We start from the raw sequence: 10925 nt of genomic DNA, 5'->3' as shown, positions 1-10925 counted from the left end.
GCAGATGCTACTTTTTATGGATGAGGGAGGGAGGGAGTCTGTGGGTAGGGGAAAGGAGAGGGATTGGGGAGGAGGAGAGGGGTAAGATCCTGAGGAGGTGAGGAATGGGAAGGGGGATTGAGGGAGAGGAAGGGGTAGGGAGACTGCAAGGTGACTTGGATAGGCTGGGTGAGTGGGCAAATGTTTGGCAGATGCAGTATAATGTGGGTAAATGTGTGGTTATCCATTTTGGTGGCAAAAACAGGAAAGCAGACTATTATCTAAATGGTGGCCGATTAGGAAAAGGGGTGATGCAGCGAGACCTGGGTGTCATGGTACACCAGCCATTGAAAGTAGGCATGCAGGTGCAGCAGGCAGTGAAGAAAGCGAATGGTATGTTAGCTTTCATAGCAAAAGGATTTGAGTATAGGAGCAGGGAGGTTCTACTGCAGTTGTACAGGGTCTTGGTGAGACCACACCTGGAGTATTGTGTACAGTTTTGGTCTCCAAATCTGAGGAAGGACATTATTGCCATAGAGGGAGTGCAGAGAAGGTTCACCAGACTGATTCCTGGGATGTCAGGACTGTCTTATGAAGAAAGACTGGATAGACTTGGTTTATACTCTCTAGAATTTAGGAGATTGAGAGGGGATCTTATAGAAACTTACAAAATTCTTAAGTGGTTGGACAGGCTAGATGCAGGAAGATTGTTCCCGATGTTGGGGAAGTCCAGGACAAGGTCACAGCTTAAGGATAAGGGGGAAATCCTTTAAAACCGAGATGAGAAAAACTTTCTTCACACTGAGAGTGGTGAATCTCTGGAACTCTCTGCCACAGAGGGTAGTTGAGGCCAGTTCATTGGCTATATTTAAGAGGGAGTTAGATGTGGCTAAGGGGATCAGAGTGTATGGAGAGAAGGCAGGTACGGGATACTGATTGGATGATCATATTGAATGGCGGTGCAGGCTCGAAGGGCCGAATGGCCTACTCCTGCACATAATTTCTATGTTTTTATGAGAGGGGGAAATAGAGGGAGAGGAGGGGAGGGAGTGGGGAATAGAGGGAGACGAGGGCAGTGGGGGAGGTGAGGAGCAGGGGATAGAGGGATAGGAGGGGTGTAGGGAGGGACTGACCTGAGGGTAGGGCAAAGGAGAGGAAGAGGCGAAGGAGGGATTGGGGGAGGGGAAAGAAGAGGGGGAGGTTGCTGGGGGATGAAGGGAAATGAACCGTGCCTGCGTAGTTGTGGGCTATTCGGGAGGGTGCAATATTGCGTTGGAGGGGGGGTGGGGTGGGTTGCATTGGGGGAACAGGTGAGTGGTGGAATATTGCGTTGGGGAACGGGTTGCGTTGTGGGACTCAGCCTCAAGTGTCACAGGGACCCAACTGGTCCCGTAAATGTTGGCAGCAAATTTGTGCCAAAGCCTTCCAATTTGTTAATAGAATGTTTCTTTCCTAAATAGATGACTGTCATTAGATGACATCTGACGGAATGTCATGTGAATTGTACAGCAGTATCCCAAAAATGGCATACTTTACTGAATGCATATACTGACTTACATGAAATACATAATCTTAAGATAATGAAGCACTGATAATCTACCTTTGTGGTTTGATATATAAGCACTAAGATGTTTATTAAATTTTAAATACAATCAAATGACTTGACAAGGGCCTAGTTACAGGAATTTTAATCTATATTGTAATTACCCAAGTAACATGATTTGAAGGAGGCACAAGGAACTGCAGATGCTGGAATCCTGGACAAAACGAAAAAATGCTGGAGTGACCCGCAGTTAGTTACTCCAGCAGCGACTCTTTAACTAGATTTTAACCTGAATTGTTTCCGCATATGATTGACTCAACCTCCAGAAATTAAATCCGAGGTTATATTTTATATCTCAAAAGACATTTCCCATTGGATGCGTCGAGGTCAGGATGTGGTAATTAACACCAACATAATGTTTATGTTAAAACTGAAGGTTTGATAACGCCCTCAAGTACACATTGTGTGACTGAGTGTGAGGGACGCGAGGCTGACCTGCCCCGGGCACCCTGTCGACCGCTGTCCGGGGAAGGCGCTCGACAACTCGGGGTCTGCATCGAAATGCTGGGCCACTCAAGACAGCTTTTAAAAAGCACAGCCCCTCCATTTTGTTTGGCGTCGTCGTGGGGCCGGGGCTGATTTCGCTGATTGTGGGGGTTTGGGGCCGAATGATCCACCCGCCTCCCCACTCCACTCACACTCCGGGGCCGTATGTATCCCTCCGCCGGGACGAGGCAGGGAGTGTCCCGGACCGTATCCCTCCGCCGGGGAGACGGCGAGTCCCGAACTATTTCCCTCCGCTCGGGGGGGGGGGGGGGGGGGGGGGGGGAGAGGGAGAGAGTCGCCCTCCGCCGGGAACATTGAGTCCCGCACTTGCTCGGTAACCCCCGCCCGACACCAGGTCTCCATTCACAACCTGGCCTTTGGGCAGCAGCAGGGCAAGGAGGCTGCACTAAACCACAACATCGAGCTGTTATTAACCGCCTGCCCCCCAACAAACATTTCGCTTCGGCCTCCTCACAGTGACTACGTGACTGCTTGGATGGACTTGCTCTTCGCAGGTTGTTATCGTGAACAATACAATTATACATACGGTGTCATCAAATCAGATCTACAGTAAAATATGAATGAGTGGTCATTTAATTAGAAATCATGGATTTCATAAAGAACAACATGCAATAGACAAGTATATTTATAATTTAATGTTAACTCTACATTGCCCCCTCTGTGAGAATGGCAGTGACGCCTCTGCCGAGCGGAAGGATCTCTCTCCCCGATTCAAACCAAAGCGTTAGGGAGGCGGGACCTCATCCTTTGGCTCTGATTGACAGCAAGAGGAACCCGTCAAGCGTCGTTGCTCAACCTACACGTTGACAACGACGGGCGCAGCTGACCAATGGGCGTTGAGTGGAGGCGGGACTGTAGCCGTGGTTCGCGACGGATGGCGGGCGGTTTGCCGCCGTGGTTTGTGGGGGCTAGAGTTTGCAAATCAGCATCTCGCGTTGGGGGTGGGGATCAATCGGACTACAACTCCCGCAAGGCCGTGCGCGTCAAACACATGCGCAGTCTGGCGTCACCGCCGATATATAAAGGCCACCTCGGGCGACAGCAACAGCAGTTGAGGGGAGAGGTTGTGAAGGGCGGTCTGGCGGGCGCCAGTGGCGCGTCAAGTAAAAAGGACGATTTAAAATAAACCAAGCTCCTGCTAGCACTAGGACATGAGCGGGCCGGTGGTTTCGGAGGTGACGGTCGGGGATGGACAGCCGCCCGCTGTTGCCCCGGGCTCGGTGGCCGAAGCGCAGGCCGAGCCATTCCGTGACAGCAGAGGGCGGGCGCCGCTGCGGCCCCTCCGCGGCTGCGCGGTGGCAGAACCAGGCGTCCCGGCGCAAGGAGGAGGAGGGAGCGGAGGAGGCGGCGGCGGCGGAGGAGGAGGAGGAGGCAAGAGGAAGCACCGGAGGAGGCCGTCGAAGAAGAAGCGGCGCTGGAAGCCGTACTTCAAGCTGTCGTGGGAGGAGAAGAAGCAGCTAGACGAGAGGGAGAGCGTGCGGGCGGCCAAGACCCGCGCCGAGATGTTCGCCAAAGGCTTCACCGTGGCTCCCTACAACACCACCCAGTTCCTGATGGAGGAACACAACCAGGAGGAGCCCGACCTCAACACCGGCGTCTGCCCCAAGCGCCTCAGCAAGTCGGACGAGACGAGCGAGGAGGAAGAGCTGGACGAGGAGGATCAGGACAGTGGCAGCGACGGCATGGGGGGCAACGGCAGCGAGTTCCTGCAGAAGGACTTCTCCGAGACTTACGAGAAGTATCACGCCGAAACCCTGCAGAACATGAGCAAGCAGGAACTGATCCGAGAGTACCTGGAGCTGGAGAAGTGCCTGTCCAGGCTGGAGGACGAGAACAACCGGCTGAGGTGCCGCCTGGAAGGGAAGAAGGTGGCCCGCGGTGGTGAACTGATTGAAAACAAACTACGGGAACTGGAAGCGGAGATTGAAAGACTGCGAGCCCAAAATCTGGAGCTCCAGCAAGAGAACGAACAGTATAAGCGGAAAAAGACACTGTCAGAAAATGACTGAAATCTGTTTAAAAACGATATTTTTAGTCTGTACAGATTCTAGTACTGTTGTATATTTCAAACTAAGAAATTGGCTTATTTTGAAGTTGGGGTAACCCTCTTTTTTTCCCACTTTTTACATTTTTAGCATCTGCCTTTGCAGAGAGTTGGAAATAACTTTAACTTGTGTTTTATACAAGTCTTTCCCCAGCCACATTTTGCCACATGGTGTAATTTGAACCAAAACTAGGCAGGTAGAGGAGGTGGTGTATTCTCTACACTTTTTAATGAAATGGGTTTAACTTTGGGGATGTGATTGCCTTTTTACCAGTATGTTGAGTTGCTTTCTGTCAGTTTTATTGTAAATGTAAATTTTCTGAAATGTTGCCAAATGTACAATGCCTATGGTACACAATCCTCCATTCAGAAGACCTATCTGAGCCATTACCTTATGGCTTTTTTAATGCATGGGTTTTCAACAACTGTTGTAACCAGAGGGTGATGAACCCTCTTGTAGGTCAGAATTTTACTACTCCTGTACTTCAAATGCAGTTGATGGTTTTAATCACTTTTTAGTCTTGGTCTGTACCATTCAATTGATCAGAGGAGCATTGACTCTAATCCTGTGTAAAGCACTCTTTTTCTTGTGCAAGCCCTCAAATGTGTAGCTATATTTTTATTTCACTGATCCACCTTTACTCAATCTGTTCCATTTGTTGTGGGAGTTGTATGGAAACGGCCTGCTGGTATATCAAAAACTTGCAAGTAATCAGTGTAATTGTTTCAAATTTCTGTTAATTAAATGTGGTAACATCTTAACTACTTCCCAAGAAAAAGCTGGGTGACAGTAATTGAGATTGAGTTTAAATTTGTAAAAAACAAACAAAATGTACCTTTTTCGTGGCACTAAACAAATTTAAAATAATAAAATTAGTGTCTTTAAAATGTATTTTGTGTTTAATTCTGAACATAATTTGGGAGGTTCGATGTTTTTTCAGTTATTGACATTTGTGGGAATCCTGAGTTAACATTGATCTACACTGGGATAATTGTAATCCTAGATTTAATGTGGGAAAGATGTGTAATTCTATAGAAATACCAGTTTGAGCACATTGAAGCAGTAATGGGAATATTTGGTTTTGCAGTTTTTATCAAATCATTTTCCCCTTTGTTCCAAACCATTTTATGGGTAGACAACAATGCTGGAGAAACTCAGTGGGTGCAGCAGCATCTATGGAGCAAAGGAAATGGGCAACGTTTCAGGCCTAAACCCTTCTACAGACGCGGCTGCACCCGCTGAGTTTCTCTAGCCCTTTTGTCTACCTTCGATTTTCCAACATCTGCAGTTCCTTCTTAAACATTTTATGGGTGAGTGACTTTATGATGCCATACCCATCAGTGGGTTCTTTCTGATGGAACTATCACTACATTGGGATTTTGATCCCAGGTCCTGCATGGAGTTTAACCTTGCATGTGATGAGTGCATGGAGACATTTGACAAGACAGAATTGTAGTTGGTGGTGGAAAACACCTGGGTTTTGAAACGGCTCAAATTTCCACAACAATTTAAGGAATATTTATTGAAAGATCATGCGAGGACCAACTTATCTCATTCTATTATCTTATTCGTGAGCCAGCATCAAAGAAATGTCTTCCATTTTGTGCAGTAAATTTCATTTCTCCCCGGGTAGGATTAGTTTCCTCTGGGGGGTCACTAACACAGGTGTGACAACCTTGATTCAAACATGTTTGCAGACTTAAGAAATAAACCTGCCGAATTTCACTTTGATTGCAGGTGACTCTCTTGCTCTGTGAAGCTAGTGGTGAGAATTTTAGATATTTTGTGTACACTTCTTACATTGTAGGACTCAAACCCACTCAACATGAAATGATAAACTGTTTTGGGTCAGGACCCTTCTAAAGACCTCTGACCCAAAATGTCATCTGCCCATTCCCTCCACAGATGCTGCCTGAACTGCTGAATTTTGCTACCACTTTGTTTTGCATGTTTAATCTTGGTTGTCAGTTCTTTGAATCATCTGGCGACATGCCAATACTCCTGGCCAAGCTGCATTTTGCCTGTTTCTGTTTTAGGGGGTTGCCCTTTATTTGGTGGCTGCCGACATTGGGGCCCAGTTAGGTAGATGATAAAAATAAGTGTTCATAAATATAAGAAAGTCATGGAATGAAAATGTGAAATGCTTGGTGTTTTCCAAAGCTGATTATATTCTTTGTCCTCCAAAATATTCCAAATGGAATTTAAACTGGAGTGGTATATTCAATATTAAAAGATTGAAACACAAGGACCAACAGATGCTGGAATCTAGAGTAAAATCAAAGTGCTAGAGTATTTAAGGAGCACCAGATGTTGGAAAATTCAAGATAGACAAAAGTGCTGGAGAAACTCAGCGAGTGCAGCAGCATCTATGGAGCGAGGGAAATAGGCCGAAACCCTGGAGTATCTCGGGTCAGGCAGCGTTGTGGATCGCTGACGTTTCCTGTCGGGTTCCTGCTTCAGACTCCATTGAAGGGTCCTGAACTGAGTCGTCTTCTGTCTATTTCTCAACCCAGATGCTCCTGATGTATTGAGTTATTCCATCACTTTGTTTTAAATTTAAAGATAATGGTTGGTGTTCCTTAAATGTGAATCTAACTTGTATATAATGGTAAAATTTTGCAAACCAATATTGCATACTTTATTACATTTATAAATGTTGATTTAATTGGCGAGAGGAAACCATATTTTCCTTTTTTAATTTGCAGTTCTACGTTTTGCATTAAGATCCAGAGCGCTGGATATTAACAAATATTGCCAAATGTGACTAGCTTGGGTGAGTTGGTCCAAATGGCCCATTTCTGTGCTGTATGACTCTGACTTAAGGACTTGGTTTACTTGACATTTTTGTTATGCAATGTACCAATGAACAACAAATTGAATTACAAGGTCCTGGAGCAAGTTATGGTGTGAATATTAGGAAAAGTGGGATCTCAAATGTTGGTTTCTTTAACACAGGATTATGTGTGGGGTTTTTTGTGTGTTTTTTTTTTTTCCCCTCTGCTGCAGATACATTCATTTAGTTAAATCTACAGACTGGGGTAAGAATTCTTATATTGAGCGCAACAAATATTTGGCTTTTTGTTGGATGAAGGTAATCAAGTGAAATTAATATCTTCTGCGTGGGTTACTTCTAAATTAATCAGTTGAATCTTTTTTTCATTGTGTACATGAACATTTAATTTTTGACCTTAGATGCAAGGCTGTAAATGAGCAAATGCTGCAGTTTTAAGCAAAATAAAGTGTTGTTGGACAATACCGTCGGGTTCGGCAGCATCTGTGGAGAGAATGGTAGGTACACAAAAATGCTAGAGAAACTCAGCGGGTGCAGCAGCATCTATGGAGCGAAGGAAATAGGCAACGTTTCGGGTCGAAACCCTTCTTCAGATTCCCCCCCCCCCCCCCCCCCCCCCCCCACCCACCCCTTCCTTTGCTAATTTTGAATTTGATGTGTTATAGACAATTCCAAATAACATTTTTTAGCAGAGATTGATGTTTTAATAAAGGTAATCATTTGGAATTTTACAGATTCTAACATAATAAAGATACATTGGTTAGAAAAGCCAAACAAAGTAATAAACTTATTATGGAGGGAGTTCAGAGCAGAGGACCAATGTGTTCAGAGGCTGTGCTCCCAGTCGAAAGCATGCTGAAGCAGGTGTGGAGGTTGCCATTTGAAACAAAGAGTCGTTTGGGCTACAAGGAGCTCAAGTAGTGGGTTAGCAAACAATAAATATATTGAATTTAATGTATTAAGAAGCAAATTACTACAGGAAAACAATGACTCCAGTCAAAGGTTTTTAAAGGTAGTTGTCAATAGAATTGATTACATCTTTGGCAAAGAAGGGTGAGGAGTACTGAGTTCCAGAGTGTTGGTGGTTTTGGGACTGCAAGTGGTGGATTTAAAAAAATTAATAATAATTGGAAGGAGGTGAGGTTTGTGACTGAAGGAGGGTGCAGTCAGAACTTTGAAACTGCAAAATATTGGTAAGAAGAAGTGTGTGGATGGTGTGACTTCAACTGCATTATCGCAAAACGGCTGGACGATCCGGCAGTGCCAACCGCAGACTGGACAGCACCTCCAAGCTCCTGATGGAGACGGTCAAAGACGCAAAGCCTTCAGCGACCCTGCAGGTGGGTCCCAGATCGGACGGTTCAGTCCGGTCCCAAATAGACTTACTCTTCATGTCGAAGGACGTAACGATCAGCCACACCAGCCAGTGTTTTTCTCTGACCACTGCCTTAAGTCTTCTTCCAAAAGGTTCACGGGGGAGCTCTGTGATGAACAACCTGAGGGAGGAGGACGGCTCAGTAACATCCTTGAAGATGGACATGCTTCTGCATGGAAGAAACATGGTGGAAGAAACATGTTTTTAGTCCCTTTGGGGGGGAGGCGACCTTTTCTTGTCGTATCCCCGTCTCCGTCTGCGCTGAGGCCTAATGGCGGAGCTGGCGGCCTCCAACTGGGATCGACCTCGAGGCTCCGGAGGCAGAGCCAGCCAGGACTTACCAACGTGAGGCTGGTGACTTGGGGGCTGTGGCGGTGGCGACCCGACTTCGGAGGCTCGGCCGCAGACCCAGTGGACGACATCGTCGAGAGCTCGCAGGTCCCAGGTTGGTGACCTGTTTTTCCCAGAGCTCCCGCAACAACAGCTTCGTCCGATGGACTGGAGGGCGGCAGCTTCGACCACCCCGGGCCGCGGAGTTTGAACCGGCCTGTTCGCGGAGCTCTGATTCAGCCGCGGGATTTACTTACCATCACCCGGCGGGGTCACAACATCGGAGGCCTGGATCGCCTCAACGCAGAGGGAGAACAAGGAGGGAAGAGACAAGAACTTTAAAGACTTTTGCCTTCCATCACAGTGAGGAGGTGCCTGGTAGACTCACTGTGGTGGATGTTAAATCTGTGTTTATTGTGTGTTTTGGTATTTTATTCTATGTTATGACTGCAAGGCACGAAATTTCGTTCAGACTGAAAATTCTGAGTGACAATAAATGATACATGATTTGATAGCTGGCAGGAAAATCTCAGACAGCCTGGCGCTGCTGGGTGGACAGAAAGGTGCCTAGTCGGCTTGGACCAGGAGAAGGCCTTCCAACGGATATCGCACACGTACATGAGGGACGTGCTCTCCAAAATGGGCTTTGGGGAGGGAATCGGAAATTGGATCCAACTGCTCCACACCGATATCTGTAGTGCAGTCCAAATCAATTTGTGGGAATCGGACAACTTTCCCGTTGGTTCTGGTCAGGCAGGGTTGCCCTGTCTTACCGTCTTGTTCATCTGTTGTATTGAACTGACTGCAGTGGTCTTCGGAGCTTCTAGCCACGGCATGGCGTGGACTTTCCTGGACACATTTGTTGGCTATCAAGTGTGAGGTGCTCTCGGGGCTTCTGTACTTGGCGCAAGGGTTGCCCGTCCCTCCTACGCCACAGGGATCACCCGGGCTGTCTTCCAGTTCATCTGGGGGTCGAGGGTTTACCGACATGCCACAATGCACATCGGCAGACAACGGGGGTAAAAGCGTGCCCAATGTCGCCCTCACCCTGATGGCCACCTTCGTGTGTGGCTGCATCAGACAGAGCGTAAAGCCAAGGCACCTGGGCACCAAGTGTCACTACTTGCTGAGGTCCTACCTGTCCCCAGTGTTGTGAAGGATGGGCCTGGTGCAGATGCCACGCAATGTGCCAGTCAACTGGACATTGCTGCACCATCTGCCGTATGTGGAGAGGTTCTTCCGGACCAACACCTTTGACCACATGTCTATCGGACAGTGGTCAGCACGGAATGTCCTGCAGGGAAATGATTCCATGGATTTTGTGCTGTGGTTCCCAGAGCAGACTGCCCAGCTTGTCTGCCAAAATGCCTCATCGCCAGAACTCGGCAACAAGCATAAAGACCTGGCTTGGCTGGCGGTGAGGGGAGCCCTCCCAGTCAGATCCTTCCTGCACTGTCGGAACCTCACTATCAGCACATGCTGCCTTTGGGACGGCTGCTATGGAGAGGAGATGGTTGTCAACCTCTTTGCAGAGTGTGGATTTGCAAAGAAAGTCTGGAGAGGTTTGCAAGGGTCCCTGCCACGATTTATTCCGAACAGCTCCGTCACCGAGGACTCTGATTTACGGTCTGTTCCCAGAGTGAGTGACAGAGACTGACATCGCGTGCTGCTGGAAGGTCATCAACTTGGTGAAAGACGCTCTTTGGTCTGCCCGAGCTTTGACCTCCCAGCGGAGCAAGATGTCCGTCGGGGAATGTTGCCGACTGGCCCGCTACAGACTTCAGGAGTACGTGCTGAGGGACACTGAAGCTTGGTGCAGCCAATGGCAAGCCTCTGTGGGGGAGGACCACTGCCTAGGGTTCAATATGATCATGGCTGATTATCCAACTCGGTATCCTGTACCTGCCTTCTCTCCATACCCCCTGATCCCTTTTGCCACAAGGGTCACATCTAACTCCCTCTTACATCTAGCCAATGACCAGGTCTCAACTCTCTTCTGTGGCAGAGAATTCCACTCTCTGTGTGAAAAATGTTTTCTCATCTCGGTCCTAAAAGATTTCCCCCTTATCCTTAAACTGTGACCCCTTGTTCTGGACTTCCCCAACATCGGGAACAATCTTCCTGCATCCAGCCTGTCCAACCCCTTAAGAATTTTGTAAGTTTCTTTAAGATCCCCCCTCAATCTTCTAAATTCTAGCGTGTACAAGCCGAGTCTATCCAGTCTTTCTTCATATGAAAGTCCTGACATCCCAGGAATCAGTCTGGTGAACCTTCTCTCCAGGTGTGATCTCACCA

The 10925-nt window shown here is 47.6% G+C and overlaps 1 protein-coding gene across 1 annotated transcript; it reads left to right on the top strand.

Annotated features, from left to right (window-relative positions):
• The first annotated feature begins 3117 nt into the window (after positions 1-3117).
• Positions 3118-5021, top strand: LOC129710313 (protein HEXIM1-like). Its single transcript, XM_055657219.1, is given in 3 exon segments — positions 3118-3383; positions 3385-3434; positions 3437-5021. Coding segments are annotated over 3 exon segments (855 nt in total). The 5' UTR covers positions 3118-3240; the 3' UTR covers positions 4099-5021.
• The last annotated feature ends 5904 nt before the right edge of the window (positions 5022-10925 follow it).

Source organism: Leucoraja erinacea, chromosome 27 (genome assembly GCF_028641065.1).
Source record: "Leucoraja erinacea ecotype New England chromosome 27, Leri_hhj_1, whole genome shotgun sequence".
Lineage (NCBI taxonomy): Eukaryota > Metazoa > Chordata > Chondrichthyes > Rajiformes > Rajidae > Leucoraja > Leucoraja erinaceus.
The sequence above is the reverse complement of the archived record's forward strand: the minus strand, read 5'-3'. Positions and strand labels throughout refer to the sequence as shown.